Source organism: Ctenocephalides felis, unplaced genomic scaffold, assembly GCF_003426905.1.
Source record: "Ctenocephalides felis isolate EL2017-DRISC unplaced genomic scaffold, ASM342690v1 CF-g0.4_SCAFFOLD_01170, whole genome shotgun sequence".
Classification (NCBI taxonomy): Eukaryota; Metazoa; Arthropoda; class Insecta; order Siphonaptera; family Pulicidae; genus Ctenocephalides; species Ctenocephalides felis.
Window position 1 is genome coordinate 67,303,146 of NW_020537324.1, and position 25,775 is coordinate 67,328,920.

The window sequence follows — 25,775 nt, forward strand, 5'->3', positions numbered from 1 at the left end:
GGTAGTCGGTGATATATCTATAATAAAGATAAAATATCAAAAGTTTCTAGAATAACTGTATTATAATTATAAATCTTATTTAAGACATTAAATTATTAGTATTAACATATAAGGTGACCTTTTTTTGTACGAAACATCCGGACGGAATGTTATGTAGAGAATGTCAGGGGGTGTGTTGGGCGTTGGTGAGCTAAAAACTTATATGCACATTTTTTGGTTCAAATTTTCTAGTTGAAATATATTTAAACAATATCGGCAATCGAACTATTTTTAAAATCCGGACAAAACACTTAAAACCGGGACAAATATGGCCTTTAAAAAAAACCGGGACGCAAGGCGGAAAATCGGGACATATGGTCACCTTATAACATATCACTTGTGGTAAATAAACTATGTATTTTTAGAAATTTACATTTCCATGAAAACATAATATACTTTTTGATATTCTGCGAAAAGCTTTATATAAGAATATAATATATAACCTGGCTTAAAGCAAAGTGCAATATATTTATCTACTGTTATTATATCTTATATACCATAAGTTATTTAAAATGATTTGATATTCATTAATAATAATAGTAATATAAATTAATTACCATAAGTGATTTAAATAATTTGATATTCATTAATTAAACATTAATCGACATTAAGCAAATATTTAGAATATTTATTTTCAAAATAAGACTATATATAGTGGTCGTAGGAAATTGTACATATAAATAATTTAGCCGTTAAAATTTTTTTGTCAACTATAATTTTGAGTTTCTAATCCTATTATTCAATGATAGCCTTAATCAAAATGATGAAATTTGTACAAAAGCATCGAAATTAATAAATATAAACTATATAATAGTGCTCATAGAAAAATTGTACCTACATTTAATTCAGTCTTTAATTTTTTTGTGAGCAGTAATTTTGAGCTTCTAATTTTATTATTCAATGATATCATTAATCAAACTATAAAATTTGTACACAAGTATCAAAATTAATAGTTTTGGTATTTCCTGATTTCTCTGTTACTACGCTTCAATAATCATCTTTATTTCTTTTGCTATCAAAGATTATACAATTTTTTTTGCTGTACCAAAGCTTACTGTAATTAAAAGCTCATAACATGATATAAGATTTTGGATTTAGATCGAATTTTCTAAATTTGTTTTCGTCTAATACTTGTTAACAATAAAAAAAACAGAAGTCTAATACTGAAGCAAAGAATCAATAATTATACTAGAGGCTATTATAATTTTTGTTTAAATATTTTTCTAATATAATTCAATTTCTTAAAATCATTGATTTTTGTATGATTTCTGATATTAAATTACAATCAGAATGAATACATAAAATATTAAAACAGTTAATTTATAAAAAGCCGTTAACACAAAAACATAAAAATTTATATTAGAGTAAGGTTGCTTACGTCGTACCTCTAAGTAAAAAAGTTAATAATATTTAGTGCAATTAAATTGAAAAAAAAACTTGCGTTTTTTAATCCTTATTTAGTTGATTTGTTATTCACAATTATAAAACTTTTTATATTCAAATATGTGTTTTCTCAAAATTGTGCTTCTGGTACCTACCACATATAGCCTTTCAAAAATCTTAGAAGCTCTTAGAAGTAAAATATAGTAATATTTATCTATTGCCTAAAACAATTAATAATGAATAATAGTGGATAAAAAATTAATTCCGAAGTCGATTTTGCTGTATTTGTTTATTATTTATGAAGATACAGCCGTTATTATTCACATCAACTTGGTGTTTGTTAATTTGAGCAAATACTTTGGAAAACTATATTTATTCGGATTTTCTTCATATTTATAAATTAAACTGGTATGAGTAAGAAAACTTGCACAGATGCAAGTATTTGAAGACTTAAGCTGGATGATATTGGAATTTCGAATTTAAAACTAATGGCATAACTGGAACATATATGTAATATAAATAAACGTTATTAAAGAAAATTGTCAGGATCATATTCTTGCCATAATAGAATTGCAATTGAGCTAAAAATATTAGTAGAAAATTTACTGATAGCCATTTAACTATTTGTTTTCACAATAGTCACCAGTTTTCTAATTATGAAGTTTACTTGATAGTTTCATTCAATAGTACCAGATGATGTAATTTACATTTATCATTTGGAGTAAAACTTAGGAAGTGGCACGATTTGAGAAACCTTACCACATATTCTATGATTCTTTTATACTTACCTGTTATCGAAATGTTCTACAGTCAAATACTTCCTCCGATAATTGAAGACCTTTACAACAATAAACAGAAAAAAGAAGCTAGTTGCACAACTCATCCAGTCGAAAACGGCTAAAACTGTATCAGTTCTATGTTTGACCTCCGTCATCATTCCGGCGGCCACTTCGCTCATCGATCTTGACTGATTTGTCTCGAAATCAAAGGAATGCTTAAATTTTATGGATACAAAAAACATAGTTCGGATGTGAGTGACAAAACGGCGAAACCTCTTCTTGATACTTCCAATTATGCTGTCACTGATGAAGTCGAGCAGCATACAAATATAGTCTAGAATCGACACAGTAAAGAATCAAAAAAAAAATCATAGGTGGAGATGGAGATTTTTTTTCTTACAAATATAAGTAATTTATGACGCTCTTTTTACTACTACTATCTAGAAAATCTTACAAAATGCTAGTCGTATTGGTTCACCCAGGCGAATAAAATAGAAGCATGTTATTATATCAGTCTAATGCTGATGGCATGTTTTACTATTTCTCTACATACATTGCTCTTGCATAGTAAGAGCAATCTTATTATATTTTGCTTTATATTATTTTATTTAAATTGCATCATTATAATACACACATATATATATATATATGTATATACTAGGGTGGTCCTTAATATGGACATTTTCGAATTTTATTGTGTTATTATATTTTACTATGGTCTCAGAAATGTTATTCACGGTTACTGTTCCAAAGTTAAAAGAAAACTAATGTAAATGAGATACAATAAGCAAATAAAAGTTTTCACCAAAACTCATAATTTACAAGCATGAAATAATGTTTTCTCTATTTATTTCAGGACAGTGAAGGTCAATACTATCACCGTTCCAGATCGACGTTAAGTTCTGGGACACCATGTATATCTTGATTATTTTTTCAACGTTCAAACATTTTTGGAACAATTGGCAGTTCATTGGACGAATTGAAAAGGTAAATTATTAATATTATTTTTATGTTTTGACACTTTGTGTGTCATCATTCAGCAAATCTAAAAGATTTTACACTGCGAATACAATTATTGAAATAAAAAAACATTAATTTTGAAATTTAATGTGTAAAATATATATACCAAACTATGACAAAACCGACACGTAAACTTTGAAACAATATTATAATTAAAAAAAAAATTTTAATTACACTTTGCTTTTTCAATTATAATAGTGGTTAAAGTTTGTATTCTGGTATTGTCCGGATTTGATATCCAAGCTGAATAATTTTTTTAATTTATTAATATGTTATGAAACCATCCATTTAAAAATGTATTCTGTTCATAATTGTACTAAATTATGAAAAAAATTGTTAAGAGGTTACGTCAAAGGTAGTCGTACAACATACATTAGTATACAATATTTAACGTAGGTTTGAAATTTAACATATTGTTCCTATATGATTTTTTTTTGATTATGGAAGACAACTGTGCCAAATGTGAATCGCGAATCAATTCAAATAATTCCTGAAAATAATATCAAACTGTCTATACTTACGACACTAATTTAAATTTAATGTCATCTGGTATTCCCAAAAGAAAAGAACTTTCTTGATAAAACGTAGGATTTATAAAATATGCATCTACAAGTTCTTGCATACAACTTTATGAAGTACTTTACTAGATATATAAGGCGTCACAAGTTTTAAAATATAGATGAATGAAAACCTTTTATATTTATATTGATTTACTGTTTGAATTAATCAATTTCAATAAAGGTTTTACTTATTTTACTTAATAACTCACATTATCCTAATTTATAATACATTCTATTCACATCACATCTGGAGGCTTTGTTTCAATATTACTTCTGAATGAACATGTAATGGATTTAAAGGTCAAATACTCTTGAGCATGTAATGGATGTAAATGTCAAAGTATTTACTCAGGATATGATCATAATAATATATGAATAAGTAAATATATTTCTGACGCAGGAATGGTATGAGGGCATTGCTAAGAAATTCAATCATGAAATTGATACCTTATTACATAGTACTTACCAGTTATTTGGTACTTACCCAAAATTTCACCGTGTAGCAGAGTGCACTTGCAACATACGCCACAGAACACATCCAACCGAACACACTTCCTAATTTAGCTTTGCAATCCACTATTGCATCATCAAAAACGTTCATACATCTTTGAAAAGGTGTTCCAAATTTCTTGTTACAAATATTCACCACACTGCCAAGCCATTGAAACGCAGATTTGATAACCCCTAAAATGCCCATTATTATTTTTTTCAAGGCAGTGAAGGCTGCTCGCAATTTTTCAATAATTTTTGATATAATGCTTGCAAGCTTTTTGATAGCATTCTTGATGGCGTAGTATGGTTTTTTGATTATATTTATTACTTCTCTTGCTGCTGATTTGAGTTGTTCTTGCCCACAAGCTAATGACTCCGATAAAACATTCGTGTTGTGTAAAGTGTTTTTTGCTGGTCCTGTCAAAGCTAATATAAAGGCATAAGCAGCCAAGGCTTGGCGTCCTCTTTTACTAAAAAACTGAGGCAGCAATAGAAAAACCATACATCGTACACGTTTACTAAATGCCAGGCCAAGGGTTAAAATACACCCTACCACTGAAGCCAAGCAGGTTGCACTCCACATGGTAAAATTCAGTTGGAAAACAAAAAATACGAAGAAAATGTAAGTCAATACAAAGCCTCCACAGAATCCAAAGAAGCTCTTCATCACAGCATTTGCAAAGGTTCCATCTTTTCGCATTCTGCGCCATAATGACGCTCCAGCAAATTGCTGCTCGATTGAATTAAACTTTGGGGGTATTTTCGCACGTCTGCGTTTTCTACCTTTAAGGTAATCGTTGAGGGCTACTTTCTTCTCTTCTTGATAACGCAATAGTTTTCTCTCGAGCAAACTTGCTTTTATAATTGCACGAAAAAACGACATTGTTGGAAATTATTGATAATATCAAGAAGTTCGCGTATTTAAATTAGTATTGCATGTTGCTTGGCAACGCAATAACAAAGTTATTTGCAAAATCATATAATGGGGTATTCTCATAGACCTTATAATACATGTATTATAAGGTTTGTGGGTATTGTGGTTTAGGGGCAAGATTTTATGCGTTTTTTAAAAGACCGTAAACAAGGTAAACAATATTTTTGCAATACATTTTACAAATTAGTAAATAATCATGTATAAATATATATATATATATATATATATATATATATATATATAATAAAGAAAAATTGTCAAAATTTTAATTCTAGAAGGTGAGGAAGTGTGGAGTCACAAAAAATTGACACCTGACCATACCCAAAATTTTAGCCTTCCAAATAAGCTAAACGATAAGTTATTAGTCTAGAATAATGTCGCAATCGTATGACTAGTTTCACAAAATAGGGACTATTTGAAAAAAATAATTTTTTACAACTTTTTCAATTTTCGCAATTTTTGAAAATAGTAATAATCGCAATTTGAGGATGAGTCAAGTTCATACTGAAGAGAAGTCTATGAAAAAAACTCTGTAAAAAATTTAAATAAAGTGTTCCAGTAAAAATAGAGAAATCGTGGGTATCATTGAAAAAGACTGTTCCGGGTAAAACAAATTATAATGTCAAATAGCTATATCGCCTAAAAATCCTCCTGTAGAAATTTTTTGGATAAACGTTGAGAATGTTAAAAAAACAAAATCGATTTTTTAAAATTCTAGAACAGAATACTCCTAAAATAGTTTTTTAACGCTTTTGCTACAGCAGTGTTTTCAGCAGTGAGATAAATAAATATTGTAATTACTAATTGGAATTCTCAATAATTTAACTAGTCATAAATTTTAAAGCAAAAAAGGTTTAACCCTTTCCACTCGGATGCCAAAATTCATAAAAATCGCGCAGTTTGCGAGTGGAAAGGGTTAAATTGATCCTTGAACAAAAATATGCGATAAAATTATTGCATTATTTTAACTGGGGTAGTTTTTCTCAATCATGAAATTGCCATAAAAATATATATCAGGTTTTTGATAAAAAGCATTAGAACTATAAAAATATATTTTATAAAAAAAATTAATTTGATTGATCTAGTAGGGGTTTCATTACACTTCAAAATTACTATAATTTTGCTCGATTACATTTTTCCAGTCTCATTTTATCCAAATTAGCAAATTGTATTCCACTTACCTTGGTGCTTTGGTATCGAGAATGTGCTACTAATCCTTAATAATAAAACTAATAGTTCTAAAAAATAAATCATTTTTGAAAACGACAAGTAAAAATAAAAAGTTTATCTACCTGAGTACTAGATTTATTATATTGTCAAAAAAATATGACTTCTTTGATCATTGTCAGATTTTGGAAATTGACATATTTTAAAGATAGAAAAACATAAATTTTTTATTGAAGTAAGTAGATTAAAATTTTTAGAATTAAGTAAGATCATTTGAATTACACTATTATTATTAATTTTTATAAATATTTAAATTTAAATTTAAACACAATTTGATGTTATTAATAACCAATATATAAATTAGTAAAAACTGATCAGTAATTATTCACAATTTGATATTTCTTATTAATTTACAATTACCTGAAAAATAATATTATTATATAAGTCTATTTTTGAAAATAAATTACCTAAATTGAATTTAAACATTTGCATGTACCTACTAATTTTACATTGTTCTTAGAAATAATTAAAAACTAAAATAGTTTTTGAATATAGTAAGTTGATTAAAAGAAGAATAGCTTTTCTATAAAGTTTTGGTATGTTTGCTATATTTAGATAAAATACAAAATAAAATTTTATAGAAGTATTATATAAACTTTTTAATTTTGAACGAATGTAATAAAACGAAGTTTTTCTCATTATAATCAAAATATTCTATATGGAATATGCAAACGAGTTAAAGCTTTTAATCCGCACATTTTAAATCCCACATCATGTACTACAGAAAGAAAACTAGACAGTGTCTTTAAATAATGGGAACCATTTAAAATACTCTTTCTAAAATGCGAATTTATTTTTAAAAGCTCTTAAAGAACTTAAAAAAATTTTGACGTAAAAAGCTTTTGCAGTTTAGGTCACTGAATAAGAAATACTGAAGAATAACGGAAGAAATAAATAACTACTTATAGGATATTAGGATTCATTTTTTTTTCAAATATTTTATGAATAATTAAATCCAAAAATTAAAATACTCAAGTACTATTAAAACTGAGCCAAATGACACAGACATTTGATATAATAAAAAATGTCAATGAGCGTGTCTTGAATTTTTATCTTGGGTTGTTCTTCATAGTTCTTCGAATATTTTTTGTTGGTGAATTTATAATTAATTTAAATACATTTTAAGAGATAGATGCTATTTTATTCATTAAATTATTTGACACCGATTGATTATTCTCAATGGATATCTTTAGGAACTTACTGATAGGTATCTACGAAACTCAATTTAAGTCTTCTGAAGTTCACTGTTGCCAAAGTTTTAAGATTATTTATTGACTTTCCAAATCGAAGTAAAGTCAATTTAAATTTAAATGGTTAATATTATTGTATTTTCGAATTAAATATCCATATACGTATATCGTATCGAAGTGAAAAATATAATTAATAATTATTAGAAGTAATAAGTTAAAATAAAAATATTCAGTCAAAATTCTGAACTTTTCTACTGAAGTATTAAGAGTTAAGAGATATTACAAACTGGCTCGATGTCTTAGCTATTCTTGAAGTCGAATAGTAATTAATTCCTTTGAAGATTAAATTTATATTGTTTACATTTTATGTTAATATAAATAATAGGCGAAGCATTTGTACATGAGAGTAGATACTTCAAATTATGATTTTGCGTCGCAAACACTATATAATCAATCTTATTAATTGCCTGAAATATTTTGAAATATTTAAAGATCCACATTTTTCTTTATTTATTATCAGATCTTCGTGATATTTACGAAGCAGAAGCTTAGAAATATTTTCACTTTTTTCCAACCAGAGCTAGAATTTTTCAATTTTTCTGATCGGAATGTATTTTTCCATATTTGCACGACTTGAAAGAATTGAAAAGTGCAGAGTTCACAAGTTAAAAATACTACTTTGAAATAGTTTTCTTTTGTAAAATCGAGAGAATTTAAAATATTGATTTGCACATTTTGATCCTTCTCTATTCCAGACTTTTACCGATAAGGTTACCTGGAAATATTCGCAGAGTAGAGCATTTTTTGATTATTGTTATTAAAAAAACAATTTTACTATTAAAATAATATTTTTTATGATGTATCAAATATTATACTTTTTGTACCTTTACTGGTGTACACAGATATTATGTTTTTAATAATTATTACTATTTATTTATCCTACCGTCAGCTCAGTTTTTATTAGGAAATTTAAAATTTTATCTGTTAATTATATCTATTCGTTAACGATTTTTCAGCTTTTTAATGTTTTGCATTAAAAATTTGCATTAGAGATTTATTAACTATAAATATTGCTTTGTTGAGTGGTTCATTCAGAACGGTAAGAGCTCTATCATTGCAACAACGAGGCTGTAATTGAAGTTTTCTTTCGGACCACCTAGTGTCAAGCAGTAGTGATTTAATTTTTTACTTAAAAATCTATATCTAAATGGTCTCAATAGAAAATACCTTTTATGTTCTAATAATACTAGGTTACAAAGAAATATATTACCACAACTCAAAGAACACGACAGAACACATATTGTTTCTAAAATAATCAAAATAATATTGTCTTATTGTCTTATTGTCTAAATATTGTCCTAAAATAAGTGGGTTTTAAATTTGAATAGAGTATTATTATTTGAAATTCAATATATTGAGGATAAAACATGAATAATAAAATCAATGAATAGATCTATTTGATGTATATCATTTTTATCGATAAAAGTGTTCTACATACGTGTAATAATTTTATTTGAGGTCTATCATATTGCATTTATATCTTGCAATTTGGTCCTTTATAAATAATTTCATTCTAAAATATTTAAAATTTGTATTAATATGAGTCGATTTTAATTTTTTTTAACTCTGTTTTATTCAGCAATCAGAAATACATAAGGATTTCTATAAGCTAAATTGACAATATTTGAGAGCGATGTCTAAGAAGAACTCTAGTGAGATCTTCTCTTAGTTTAACAATTAAAAAATAATGTTATATTGTAGCTAATTTTAATTTATAATAATAATATATTTAACCTGCAGCATTGAAGTTCAGCAATTTGTGAATAGGAGTTACGATGTTGTTGTAAAAATATTTACTTCAAAATTCATATCGAACAAATCTCTCTTGATCGAACAAATCTCTCTTGATCGAACAAAACCATAGAAATATTTGAATTATTATTCTTATCAATGAGTATTTTTGAATTTTTATTCAACGCAATCAAATTGCAGAAGTTAATTAATGGTGCGGTATTAAGAAAATTGTGTAGTTTGCATATATAATACATAATAATTAATACTATCTAGAATTGTAACATTGAATATCATTAATGGCCTCATCCAACTCAGAAAAAAGGTGTATTAATTTCTGGGAAATTACTTTAAAATATACTGGAATTAATTAGTTCCTCATATTTCTCAAATCTGATGTCCTTCATATTTCACTTTATATCCTACTATTCGGTCCTTTATAAATCATAAGTATATCACGTATATCACTAATATCTTGGAGCATTTCTCTATGGCGGTTTCATGCATTTCCGCATCGGTGCGATGACCTCTGACCTCGACTGTGGAACGGGTGTTCTGTAACTCGGGCGCATATATTGCGCCTATTCCCGGATAGTCTATTGATCCGAACCTATTTCAAATATAATACATCACTAAAACAACAAACATAACAATTGTGTAAACATCTTGCTATTTGTATTTGATGACAGATTTTTTTTTTATAAATTTTGCGATATATTGGAAAGTCTTCTAGGAAAAACTGCAGAGAAACGGATGGGTAAATAAGTATCATGTGACTATATCACAATGAAATGACGATAATGTGATTAGATTCAAACATTTTGATGTTTATCTGCATTTTAAATATTTGTGTTAGTGCATCGGAAATTACAACAAGAAATTAGTGACATACTTATGATTTATAAAGGACCGAATAGTAGGTTATGAAGAGAAATATGAAGGACTTCAGATTTGAAAAATATGAAAAATTTAGTAAATTCCAGTTTATTCTAGATATTCTTCATAATAGTAAATGACATTATATTACTATATTTTATTATTTACAAAACCATTCAAATTACAATATAGTTAGTTACCTTCTGCATACATTCCTTACTTAAATTACATTTAATACAAATTCAGAAATACAAAAGCGCTTATTGATAACAAAAATTGATCAAATTGGTTTGATCATCTATTCTATCAATTAAGTGTTATTTTTTTAATCAATACGTATTCAGCATTCTTGCAACAATTTTTAAGTCCTATCCACGAATTGTTGAATTCCAATGCTTTTTTACCAATATTTTTCATTATCAATCAAGGTGGACTTGTATGTTGAAAAAAAAACTATTGAATAATTAAATAAATATAAAAAAAGATTTATAAAAATCTAAATTACAAATGATTGCTAAATGGGGTTTGAATAAAATTAGTATATGTACATTAGGGTGGTCCTTAATATGGACATTTTCGAATTTCCTTACTCCTCTTTGAAAGTTTTAGCTCTTAATATGCTCTTTCCATATGAAGTTTGATTGGATTGCGCACTATCTAAAAGTTAATATTAAGAGCTATAACTTTTAGAGAATTTGGAGCCATTTGAGCCCTTAGGAGCAAGGAAATTTGAAAACGTCCATATTAAAGACCGCCCCAATGTATATAACATGTTACTGATAAGAATGATGGATTTGAAAAATTTATAGATTTGTTCTATTAAGTGGAGATATTTATTCTTTTAATGAGAACATTTTTACATCAAATTAATTATCTCAATTATAAAGAAAGTTTAAAAATAAAAATAAGCTAAAAAATATACCAAATTAAGATATATCTATCTAAACCAGCCTTGTTCTTCCTAAAATTTTTACTACAAATAAATTATCTAAATTCGAGGAATTTAAATATTAAAAATATATCAAATTAAAATAGACCTAAATAAACAAGCCATGTAGTTAAAATATATCGTGACAACAACCTATAGGACCTTTTAGTTTTGATTGTTGTTTCAATGAAAAAGTAAAGTAATTCTTGTGGCACATAAGTTTTTATTTATTTAAATTGATATTTTAAAAACTTCCTCTATAAAAATACTATACCATGAAAATTTAAGTGCAGTATTTTATAAATACATACATATATGCTATATACTATTAGCAAAAACAAAATCTATATAACTCTGTAATATTTGGGTTGGAAATTTGCCATAATGTTTGGCATATATATATATATATATATATATATATATATATATATAATATATTTCTGCAAAAATTTCTTACTGGATCTGAAAATAACAATTTGTACAATTGTATTTTATCAAACCATTTACCCACTTTTATTAGCAAACATATTTCTTCTGTTGCAAAATGTTTAATCCTTATAATATTTTTTTTTGCCACTAATTACATTATCATTGTAATTAAACAATTTTTATAAAAGCTAATTGATTTAAAATTTAATTAATGAACTTTGGCCAAATATTAGAATTTAGGACACATCTAGCTCAAGATGTATTTAATTTTACAAGATTTTTAGTCCCAGTTTTTTTTAAATAATTTGCTAGAATTTATATATTATTCAATATAAGGATTATATTAATTAAGGATTGATTTGCAGATATTCTATCTATTTATGTTTCAAATTATTCAAGCTATTCTGAACTAAATCAATAGTTTCACCGAAATAGACAAACTTTTATCGAATATCATCCGAAGTTTTATATTTAATTTTACATTGACGTCAAACGCTGTGCTTTATTTTAGCGCATTTAATTTAATTCATAATCACATTAAATATTAATTTTATTATAAATGGACAGAGTAATAAACAATCAAAATGCTTTTGATATTTGCGAATTAGTTTTATCATAGTTATTTAACGTTAAATACTTTATTTTTTGGTATAATTATAACATTTGTATATTCCACGTAATGATAACAATGTAATTAATATCTTCTCATAGACAAACTTTGATATATGATCAAGTAACTATGTATAACTTTATATCGCAGGTAATATAAATTTATATTCAGAGCTAAATTAATATTTGATATCTGCACTCTGAATGATGAATAATTAAATTTAGAATTGATCATAAAATAGTTATGAAAAGTTGTTTTATTGCTTCGTTGTAAATTAAAATTTGAAATTTTATGGTCTGGCTAGTGTTAATTCAATACAGATAATATTGATTTTTCTCATACATATTTTAAAAAGTATTTTTATTGTAATTTTGGTGGATGCTCTCTTTAATGAAAACAATTATACTATTATTATTAATTCTATAAATTATAGTAGTTTTTTTTTTAAAGGAGGGTCTCTAAAAGTCTACCCATTTTGAAATTTTTAAATTCAGCTTTAATAAAAAGTCTTGATACTTGAACACTTAAGGTAATTGTGTTAAGGTACAGATCCAAAATTTAAATAAACAAAATTATTTAAAATTAATCACAATTGCCGGAATATGATCACAATTTTACCAAAGCTAAAAGCTTTACTCTAAGCTGTACTCAAAAGCTCAAAATTTCAAAACAACGTAAGATAATTTTTTTCCTGAAATTTTTTAAGACCATGAAGTTCAATACTACTACCCTGTTACGGTTTGATGTTGAGTTTTTGGACACCTTATATATTATGATAACAATCACAAAAATCTGAATAAATTCAAATAAGATCAAATGAAATACAATTATTACATGAGTGATTTTTAATACTGAAACAGACAACTTTTCACATTATAATAATGAACACTTGATAAAAAAAATCATATCTCATTGCTTCTTTGTAATTAAATGTATAACAATGTCCAACTTGAAATTAGCTGCCAAGTTATATCAAAAAAGCGTTTTATATTATGCCATCAGACCGTGAATTAACGAATTGAGTTTTCATTCTTTTATTATTTTCTGCTACAGGAGTTTTCTTTATCACATTTTTTATCAGATACTTTATATCACGTTATTGGAATCAAGATTCTGCTTGTTAACTTTAGTAATAGTTTCCTGATAATGATTCTATATTTTTCTTTTTTGAAATCTTGTTAACTGCATCATATTTGTTCTATAATAATATTTCTTTATCCGATTTTATTTTTAATTTACAATTATTTTACCAAGATTAAACTATTTTTTTCAAATCTATGTTTAGTGTAGAATTTTCAAGTTTGCCGGATTGTTTAGAAAATTAATCTATTATTATTTGCTTTTATAGGAAAAATCGATTTCTACTCTAATTATACGTCTACTTAGTGTATTTTCCGTTCATGTCATTCTGATTATTTAAAATATGGCATCGAAGCATTAAATAGGTCATTGGAACAACAAAGTTTCCAAATGCTTTAATATAGACCGAGTAAAATGAACAAATATGTCACTTAATATGGGTGCCCCGAAATAATCTACAAAATATGCTAAGAAAATTAATTGAAAACCAAATTCTATAACTTCATACAAAATGCTAATTAAGTGCTTAGTTATTTATACAATTACAATTATTTTTATACATTTTTACAATTGAAGTTCATTCATATTCATAAAGAAAGACTTCTAATATATTTCAAATTTTGTTGAATTTGGTATGTATAATATAATTAATTAATAATATATTTAATTAATATTAAATTAATATTTTCAACGGTGACATTGTTATTCATAATGTTGATCAACAGCATTTGATTCTGTGTTTAACATATGCACCTTTTTTCATTATTTCTGAGATGATATTATATTACCATTTTATGAAAAACAGTATTTTATTTTTTCGACTTGAAAATCAAACAATTTTACTTAGTTAATATTTATTGACAGTCGTAACGAAGTTTTATGTGTGTAGTCGAATATATTCTATTCGATATTAAAAAAATAGTCATGTTTCTAGTGTTCCTATGATCCATTTACTATTGATTATTTAAGTTTATTTATAATTATATTTTAAATTTAAACATATATTATTAGTATGAATTTAATCATACATATTAGTAATTTTTATAAATTCGTCAAATCTTTAAACGTTTGCGAGACTATAACTACTCCAAAATTTTCACTTGATATTTATTGACAGTCCTAAGGAAGATTTTAAAAAAACTTGACAAAAAATATTTTTTCAGGCCCATTTGTCAAGTCGTTTATATTTGATTCGAATTTTCTTTTAAATTAATCATTAGATTATTGTTTGATTTTTTATTGATTATTCAAGTTTGTTATATTGTAAAATAGTATTTTTTTTTAAATCCTTAGATCTTGCTCCAAAAATTGTCAATTATTAGTTTTTGTCACTGTTAATTATAATTAGAACAGCCGAATTTATAATCAACTACGAGAATAATCATCGACTTTATTTTTTTTTTGAATATCTCTTTATATACCATTAGATCTTCTACTATAAATTGTACCGACCAGAATGAATAATTTGTTTATGATGTTAGTCATGCGTAGAGCAAAACATGGGTTAATTTCTGGGTAACTATGATGCATGTAACTTCCGTGATTTGCATATGTCAACATATTAAAATCAACATCTGACCTTATTTGTAACAATATTCCATGGAGGATTTAGAAATCCTGATATACTATTAATGTATAACGTTGCATATATATACATTGTGAAACATTGTTTATATTAGAATAGATACTTCATAAGATTTTTGTTTATTTTCAAAAAAATTAATAAATAACGATGAAATTTACAAATTAATTAATCCTTTTTTGAATAATTATTTAAATTGGAAAAATAAGACTGAGTGAAACAAACGATTTCATTATTACTATCATTTTCTTCAAAAACCTTTGTTGAAAAACTTCTTATTAGTTTGCAATCTCGAACAACAGTACGTAAAACTTATTTTTTAATTATATTACATTTTTATATTTTTAATTATATACCATATATAGCCCAAAATTTTCACCCTTTTACCAGAAATCCCAATTTGGTAAAAGTCATTTTTGATCCTGCTTTCAGTCCAATGAATTGTGAATAAGGTTTTATCAAAAATTATGCTAAGGCTTAAATTTAGCTTTAAGTAAACTTAAATTCGATGAAGGGTTGTCCACTATATATATCATGATCTTACAGAACTTATTGAAATATTACGGCCTTACGACAAGTAGTTTAATTTTAAAAATTCATCATAGTTTGAAAAAATGAGTAGTTTTTTTGACGTTTGTTAAAGTTAAAGTTAGACGATGTACTTGGTATAACGATAGAGTACTTGGTCTTAATGAACATACTAAACCTATAAAGTCCTACGGAAACTGGCTCAATTATAAAAATTGTTCATTTGTAAAAATTTGCTTTTAGAAAATACTCCGAGTTAACGTGTTTGTTCGTTTTCAATTGTGCTTAATAAATCCACACGGAATACTTTAAATCACTCATAAATTAATTTATTTTTTATTGATTAAGTCGATTATTTACACATATCGGGAAGTTCATGTGACTTGCCTCAAGGCAAAATACCAATACTAACTAGTTATTATTTTGGGACTAATTTTCATAATATGTAATTGCAAAACACAAGTGACCTTAAATTTTCACCCTCAAACTTCTTTTCACGAAATAGTCATTTTAGTACTTCTACTGTCACATTTTCAATTCGTTATTTCTCATTCGTAATTTTTTACAAGCAGTTATTTCTTGTACTAATTTTTTTAGAAATAGATTACATGGCTTAATGACGTTTTCTGGGACAGCTAGTATATATATAAATATTTAAAAATATTTATATATATATAATATATATATATATATATATATATATATATATATTTATATATATACAAATAACTGCTTTTAAACTGTGTCCCATCAGTGTATCGCCATATAAAACGAGCTTCCTGCAAAGATTTCTAACCGCATTTGCAGCATCACTCCTGGCCTCATATGAAAATAAAATCGATCAATATCATGATATATCGATATTTCATACCACCACGTGTTTTACATTTACTTTGGTCCTTTTCCTGGTAACAGAGGCGTCGTTAGTCATTCCTAACACGTACTCTGCGGAAAGAAAGAGATATGCTACGTCGTCGTCGTCGTAGCGCTTTCGTCCAAAATAGAAGCGAACCGCAGGCAGAGCTTACACGAAGACGCCAACTTTGTCTACATCGCGCCACTCGAGAAGATTTATATGCAATAAAAGACATGAACATTTGAAAATCTTTATCAGCTGGCCTTTGGAGGATTTTGAATAAGGAATTAAAGGATTCATTCGAGCGCACTGCGAATTCACTAACGTCGATTTTGTTATCGAATTTTGATTTATGCTTTGAATATAAGAGACTTAGTACATTCAGTTATATTGTTTGTTATGCACAATGCTATAAGTAGGAAGTACAGTTAATAAAATTTAGTAACTAGTTGGTATTGGTATTTTGCATTGAAGCAAGTTACATGAACTTCCCGATATGTGTAAATAATTGACTTAATCAATAAAAAATAAGTTAATTTATGAGTGATTCGAAGTATTAAGAGTGGATTTGATTGAAAACATACAAACACGTTAACTCGGATAATTTTCTAAAAGAAAATTTTTACAAATCAACAATTTTTATAATTGTACCAATTTCCGTAGGACTTTAATGGTTTAGTATGTTGATTAAGACGAGGTACACTATCATTATACCAAGTAAATAATTTCAACAAACGTCAAAAAAACTACTTATTTTCTCAAACTTACTACTACTTACTACTACTTGTCGTAAGTTCTATAAGACTATGATATATATAAAAAAAAAAGTTCCATAAAAATCGACTTAACATTTTTTTTCAACAGTTCATTACAAGAAAACGGCTCGGTAGATTTTCACCTAAAACTAATCAGTATCATTCCCAACTAGTATATCTTTCTAACATTTTTTAACTTTTTAAAATCGATTCGGTAGTATGAGCTTAAATGTTATCGAGAAATTTAACACTTTTTTCTAAAATACAATTTTTCCAATTTATTTTTAATTTTGAACAATATTTTTTTATTATCTCTTTTATTTACAACTGTCCAGTTAATGACATTCAATAATTTTTGAATATTTCTTTATGAAACCAGTAAATTAAATTTTCAAAATATTTATACGAAATACTCATTTGAATATTTGAATGTTACTTATATCAAGAAAAAACGTCGAGTTCAATTTAGTTTCCAAAGAAACACAATTGAGAAATATATTACAATCGTGGCCTTAAAAAATTCCATCAATTCTCTACACATTTGTATCATTTATCTTTGCTTGTGGTATACAGGGTGTCCGAAAACTTAACTGTGAGCCAAAAAGAAGTTACAGTATTGACCTTAACCATCCTGAATGAATTGGAAAAAATATTATCTCACGTTGTTTGGAAACAATGAGCTTTTAAGCGCAATCTAGAGCTTTGGAGAAATTATGACCATTTTCTGGTTATTGTAGTTAATTATTATTAATTTTGTTTATTTGAACTTTGGAACCATAACCGTGAATAATATTTCTTAGACCACTGTTAACACAATTGCTCCAGGACCAAAAATATTCACACAATTGCTCCAAGTTTTGAAAAATTACGACTTTTGGATGAACTTTAAACTGAAATTTTTAAAACCAGTTGACTTTGAGAACTCTTTGGAAAAAAACTGTAAAAGTGAGTTTGCAAGTTTTCTCAAAAATTGGCGTATTTAATTAAAATTGTAAAATGGTGAAACATTTGATAATTTTTTTTATTGGAAAACTTTGAGTAAAAAAAGAAGAATCTGAAAATAGTATAAGATAACATAAAATAACCATCAACGAACGAGCACATCACCTGAAACTGAGCTTAGTAGGTCGACAAATCATTCAGAAATTAAGTGCTTCATTTCCAAAACGAGATAAGTTGCACAATCAATATCGTCAATATTGGATTTGAATAGAATGGAATTTGTCTTATATTGCTTATATTCATAATTGTTTCCTAACTGCATTGTGCCCAATATCATGTATATTAGAAAAACGCAAAATTCTTCTTATTTACAATGTCGTGAGAATGGTGACATTTGTTAGTTAAGGGTTAAGATATAAATCTATTATATCTGTTATATACATCAATCTCCAAACTGTTTTGATTATTCACAACCGGTAAAGTGTATCGTTTCTATTATCAACTCAGTCGCAATTGATACCAACTCGGTCACTTACCATATAATTTTCCGAAGAAAATTCCTTTTCTTTCTTGAATTACATATCCCGCAACCATTTGTGAAATGATTACATAGTAGTTTCCGTTAAAAGAAAGAACTTTTTGTAGTGCCCTCAACCTATTGCCGGCGCACGTGTCCGAATTCTTCTCTCTCTCTATGTACACAGACACTTTCGAAATAAAAGAGAAAAATAGAGCGCTTGCGCGCTTCAATTGGCATGCGGTGCCTCTGTTCATGTACTATTGCCCCGTGTCTGCCTGTGTGCACGCAGAGCTTTCGCATCCGACGCGAAATGTTATCGAGGTTGCCGAGGTAGTGAAATAATAGAAGGCGAAAAAATTATTCAGGGGCTTCTTTGGAATAAATATATTATTTCAGAATTGATTTGATTTAATGCAATATATAACTGGATTAAATTGACTTCAAAACATTGAGTCCTACACAACTTGAGTGATTAGATGGTCTTCTTAAACGACGTCACCCACGCACATTGTTGTGAAAATAGAGGAAAAGATACTGTGTGCATCAGATAACTACATTCCGTTCCAAGATTTTTAAAATTATCTCCGCCTACATTTGATTACTATGCAAAATGTAAAAAAAATATTTTTATCTGATTACAGTACTTACAACAAAGATACTGTTATACGCCGCTCCAGTATAGAACGTAACAACTAAGACTGACAGAGACTACAGATAGTACAAAACAAAGCTTTACGACTAGTACTCAATAGATTAAGGGACCCACTGACGAGACACTATTACCCTACAAAATATTTACATCCGAGTGCTAGGCCAATATACACCAGAAGTAGTTTGGTATAGCAAACATGCCATGTCAAACTATTGCCTGATCGATCCCTAGCAGTAATGTTATGCATATCGCTTTTGCAAATATTATTATTATTATTTTTTATTTTATTGGCTTCCGCTTTACAGTATTTTTAGCCACCTACCTACATATTATTTTTCATCATATTCTATACAATTCTTACATATATATTTCTTATACATTCATAATATATATACTATCTCTTCTTACATCTTAATCTTTCATTCAATTTTATTTTTTCATTCTTCTTCTGGTGTCTGAATATGTTTTTTTCATCTTCTAAACTAAACTAAACTAAACTATATAAATAAACCTCTTTTTTCCTTCTTACTTCTAATAAAATTTTTTCTTGTATACCACAAATTAACAATTTCTAATCTAGTTTAATATTTTATTTTAATTCTGGTATTGCTAGAATTTCGAACCGAATTCCTCCAGCATGTGGGTCGAGAACGCTTCTGAGTGAGCTATTCCCGCCACCTTTTGCAATTATTGGAATGTGGTCTTTTTTCGGGAAATTGTAAACTTTTCCCTTTTTTTCCCAAATGATATTTATGGTGATAGCTAATGAAAAAAAAATTGTATACTGATAATATCATACATTTATATATCGAGTAGAATACCCTGATTACAGTAATGCAGACAAACATCAATACGCTGGATAAATATGAATATTTTAAAAAAATATTTGAAATTCATATGTTCCGGTTAACATGCTTCAGTCAAATATACTGTTAAAATTTTGTATCCTTATATTACAATTACCACTAGTGCTCCATGGTAGAACATGTATAATATTAACCTCCTCTTGTATAAATTCTCCTCAAATTATAAGATTTCCAGTTTAAAAATCAGTGCTTCGTCTAACTATTTATGACATCATTGTTTTTGTTTGCTGTTTTTATGAATATTTTTATGTTGATGGAGGCGTTTGCACAGATTTTGCCTTTGTTTCACCTATGTAATATGGTAAACTAAGTTCCTGGGAAGGTCTGATATAAACTATGATTTGTCAAACATATCAATAATAGTCGACATTGATAAAACAATTTCTCTACAAAAAATATAGATCTTTCATGAATGGTAATCAAATAAAATTGTTATGATTATAAGTCCAAGTTTATATGATCTATAAGACGCTATGCGCCTTCTTCACAACCCTGCCAATTTACTTTATATATAAATATATATTTATTTATATATATTAAAAATTCTTGTTATGAAGCAGAATATTTAATATGCGTCCTGTACTGTGCGTGGGAAGCGTTTATAGTCAGCAAAAATTTTATCGCGCACCAAGTTTTATAGACTAAATTTTATTGACTATTATAGTTATTTTAGTTCAGGAAAATTAAATAGTTTGCATTTTTATTATACCATTTCATTTTGATACTAGAATATATAAGTTTAGAAAAATATAGACACAATAAAGATTATATACAGCTAATTAAGATAGTAGTTAATATAAGCGACAAGTTTTTTCGTTGTAATTCATTAATTTTCTATGTTTTGAAGTGGAGTAAATCCAGTAATTTAGATCAAATACATTAATTTGAGTTCAAATTTATATTTATTAAATTTTTTTTAAAAAATTATCTTTCACATTAATCATTTCGTGATTGAGATTCTACTCATTATATATGTGAACTGCTCTCCACATACACACACGATGCAGTATAAAATAAAGAAAGCTTTTAATTGGTTTAGGTAATCCATAAGTTGCAATTTATTTTTCAGATGATAGGTACATTTTAATACAGTTCAGACCTAGAACTAGGACTTATAAGAAAAATTTGAACTAGTTTACGAAACAACACATTAAAGTTGTACAATCTAGTTAGTTAACTATATTCGACATTTTGAGATTTTATATGCAGTTCTAACCACGAAGAAGGGTTTTCACTTAAGATTTTATTTGACATCTATAACTTCAAGTGAAAATTTGACGCCAAAACAGCGGTATGTCGCTGGGTCTTCTATGTAATTGAGCCTAGAAATAATAATTTAAGTAATATATTTAAATTTTGGCGATTTGATATAAAACATGTAATAAATGACGTGTAAATAAATATTCCATCCACGATCTATCTCTAAAAATACCACACAGTAAACTTTCATCTCGCAATTGCTAGACCGCACTATGTCCGCCCACGCCTTTTGCCACTTCTCGTCGACCTCTGCCATAGTATATGCGTATCATAGAGGTAGGTTATGGGAGCAACACTAGGGTGTTTCCATGGAAATTACGTCATCGGCTACGTCCGTGCTACGCGTCACCATTTAGCCATTTAGTAGGAGAGTTCTTCAATTCAATTCTTGTTCTTGTACTGTGACTTGTATTGCGCGCCCACTTTGTTCCTAGTATAGGAGACAAGGAGAAACACACTGCGGGCTGTCATCGCTTGGCGTTGAGTAGTACAACGCATGTCACGGCGATCACCTATCTAGATAGTTGATGTAATTGGAGGGAAAATTTATTTCTTGTAGGATATTGTGCATTCGATATGTTAGTTAACTAGTGGTACATGGCATCGAGCCTTAAGGCAAATTGCTGCAACTTCTCATACCTAAAACTATATTATTAAAAAAAAAACTCTGCAAAACTTTGAAAAAATTAGATTTTTGAGAAATTTTGAAATTAACTATAAAAAAAATTAATTTTTTTGAAAAATTTGATTTTTTTATATTTTGATATTTTTTTGTATTTTGATTATTTTGGAAAATTTTGTAAATATTTTTTAAGCAATCGCGCCGCTGATTATAAGTCGAAATATCAAATTATCAAGGTGTAAATATTGGTGCGAAACTCATATAAATGTATACAAAATTTGTACTTATTATTATAATCGTTATAAAATATCTGATAATACGATGTATATAAGTCTAACGTTCATTTTGAACCGCCAAATAGCATTATCTCTTACTTTTTTTTATTGGATCTTCGAAACGTTGGATCTGCCTTTACAAAATTTTACCAGTTGTTCATTTCATCAATACAAGTAATAGTAAGTTTTTGAATTATTTAAATCGGACGCTCCGTTATCTACAAACTGAAATACCCATTTTGGCACTTCTTGCCTCGAATCTCCGGAATTGCTAAACTTGCCTTTGACAAAAACTAATCAGCAGGTGTTTTTATCAGTAGGAATCGGATGTTTTTTGAATTATTTAAATCGGTTGTACCATGTTCGCAAAATTGTCGACAAAAATTTGTATCCGCACATACACACGCGCAAATACACACGCATACATCCATTTTTCAGAAATCTCTGAAATGTAAAGATAAATAAAAATTTTCATTTTCGATTTTTTTGTGATTACTTTAACTAACTCTATGGAAAGTTAGTAACCGGATTTATTAGCAGGACCCTAAGAATACAAGTTTTTTGATATTGAATTTTTGCTGTACCAAAATGTAACACTTCAAAACTCACCTTGAAAAATAAACAATTTTAACTTTTAAGCAATAGTCGATTTAAAAACATTATTTTCGATTCTGTTCTAGTGTGTTCGATCCGACGACATCTCAAATTCTGCAACTTTTAAGCGAGTTGAGATAGTTCGTATTTTTCAGCTAAAATATACGTAATCGACAAATCTAGCCGGACTTATAAGAATTTTTAACCTATCTATTACCATTTGCAAATTATTTGCTTAAAATCATTAGTTAAATGTAACATTTGTAACATTATATATAAATTAGGTAAATAAAAATAATGTAATTGGAGACAAAATGTATTTCTTAGAAATCTTGTGCATTCGATATGTTAGTTTCTGCATTTTTATCACATTTTTATAAAAAAATTAGTTGTGCTTTGCATCGTTCCTTAAGGTAAATTGCTGGAACTTCCAGTACCAGAATTCAATATTCAAGTAACAATTGATACCTATTGATCAATGATTAATAACATTTGTTTTAAATGTTTTTAAATATACAATGATAATTACTAAATATTTCATCGTTCATATATTATACAAGAGATGCCAAATGAATCCATTTGAGGATATATTTCTTAGAATTACAATAACACATGAAATATATACATTTTTAAACTGAATTATAATAAGAAAAATAATTTTTATTGAAAGTATGCAATTTTGCATATTTGTGAAAGTTTTTAGTATATTTTTTCTGAACATTTTGAAATTTGTTTGAACCGTATAAATAAACATTAAATATTGAAAATCTTGGTACGGAACCACAAAAAATTGTAACAAAATTAGTATTTATAAAATCTTTATAAATTAGCTGATAACTAGATGAGCATATGTCCTAGGATTATTCTTTGCCATATAAAGCCAAATATTTTAATTTACTTTTTTCTCTGTATCTCTGAAACCGCTGGACCTGCATCGAGAAAAATTCATTTAATTCTTTATTTCGTCAATATAAGTAAATTGTTTTTTAAATTATTCAAATCGGGCCCTCTGTTGCCTCAAACTAAGTTACTTGTTTTGGCATTTGGCCCTAATCAAAATAATACATATTCAGTTTCATGACGAATTTATTATTTTGACACTTGTTCATATAATAGATCGACATAATGATATATCTGTAAATTAATAAATAACGAATTAATTTATTATTTTGACACTTGTTTATATAATAGATCGACTTAATGATATGTCTATTTAAGCGATTATGGAATTTAAAGATAAAACGGTTTCGAGAAACTTAAACTTGAGTGCATTTTTTATATAATATTTTTTATATAATGTATAAAATGTAAATCAACTAGCGCTTATGTTGCAATACCAAAAATACCGGTATTTTTAAGGTAAATACCGGTAATAATACCGCAAAAATTTGGCTGGTAAGTCGGTTTTTCGGTATACCGATATTGGATTCCTTGCTCATAACTACAAGAATTGTTCGTTTTAAAAGTTTCAATTTTAATATCAACTATTTTGAAAGCATTACAAATATGTTCGTCAAATACAATAGTGTTTCTGAAATATTGTATCTTACATATCACAAAATATTTATGTTACTCGAGGAATATTCCGAAAGTCATTTAAATTCTATTTATACAATAAATAGTATTGAATAAAGATTGAAACGACAAAAAATGTTGATTTGAAATTAGTAGCAGATAAAAAAAAATCCACTACAATATTGTATAAGAAGACTATTCACAAAACACATGCACTTGATGGTTTTTCATATGAAAATAATATCAAGACGTTCTTGTCCGTTTTTATTTATCTATTCAATAATTTAATATCATTTTCTTGAATGGTTATATTTTTTGAACACGTGGCGTGCATATGACGTGTAGTCGTTGACGTGATAATTCATCAAATGAAACTTTTATTAGCTTCCAAGTTGTTTAGTATTGGATGTATAATTGCAGATTGTATGTAATCATAGTGGCCGATGCTTGGTATATATCATTTGCTTTATTCTGATCTTATTCTTGGAAATTTAAATGATAAATTATTCAATAGGGAAGAAATTGCCTTTGGGTTGAGTTAGAATTTTTCAATAGAAACTTGTGAAATAGAAACAGCTTAACTATGATGAACACGGCAAGGAGAAATAGCAGTATTTGGTGCTATTGTAAAGCACTACAGTATTTATTAGCGATTTATCATAATTTTAGTTGATTTTGCATTACATTTGTTATAATTGTCATACATTATTCATGAAGTTTAAGCATATAGCATTACAAAATGTAATGCAATGCTTAATTCTAATTTCAACAACAGCATCATAAATAAGTTTGTTAATTAATCTTAGCAATGCCCTAAATTTCAGTGTTATTTATTTTATATTTAGTCTTAATTTTTCGAAATACGTGATATATTTAGAATAAATTGACTGCTCAATAGAAAATGGGCCAAGTGAAAGAAGAAATGAGTTCGATGATGTAGTACTTAATGGGTTTTCCTTTTGATTGAAGTACAGCGCTTGAATAAAGCTGCTGTGGAAATGTAATGCTGAGTGGAAAGTAATGTATTTTAACATGAAACCCCAACAAAATCACATTTTTTGCATTAAAAATATATAATCTAATGACTTGTAATAATTACTCAGTCGTCGTTCATGCTAAAGCATAATACATCATTTTGCATTTGCCCAAATGAAAGAGAAATATTTGAATGAAATTTACTACCTCGTGTTAATCTTCGGCATATTTGATTCAGTAAGTTTTGAAACAAAATTAATTTATTATATTTGTAATTATATAATTTAACCAGTCAAGTGTTCAGTCAAACTTTCAGCTAATTCGTCAATGTACCAATGAGCTTTTTTGCTGTGTTTCAAAAATTTGTCGTTTAGTCCTTCTTACCCCATAAACAGCCAGGAAAATGAGACAGCTAGGAAACAAACAGATCCAATGCCTTACTTTTAATTTTAATGAGATTTTACAAAAATAACAGGTACATTATTAACTAATGTC

General features: G+C 27.3%; 1 protein-coding gene across 1 annotated transcript; it reads right to left on the reverse strand.

Moving 5' to 3' along the window:
- Positions 1-2,134: 2,134 nt before the first annotated feature.
- Positions 2,135-5,156, reverse strand: LOC113367569 (DC-STAMP domain-containing protein 2-like). Its single transcript, XM_026609166.1, is given in 2 exon segments — positions 2,135-2,535; positions 4,262-5,156. Coding segments are annotated over 2 exon segments (1,296 nt in total).
- Positions 5,157-25,775: the final 20,619 nt, after the last annotated feature.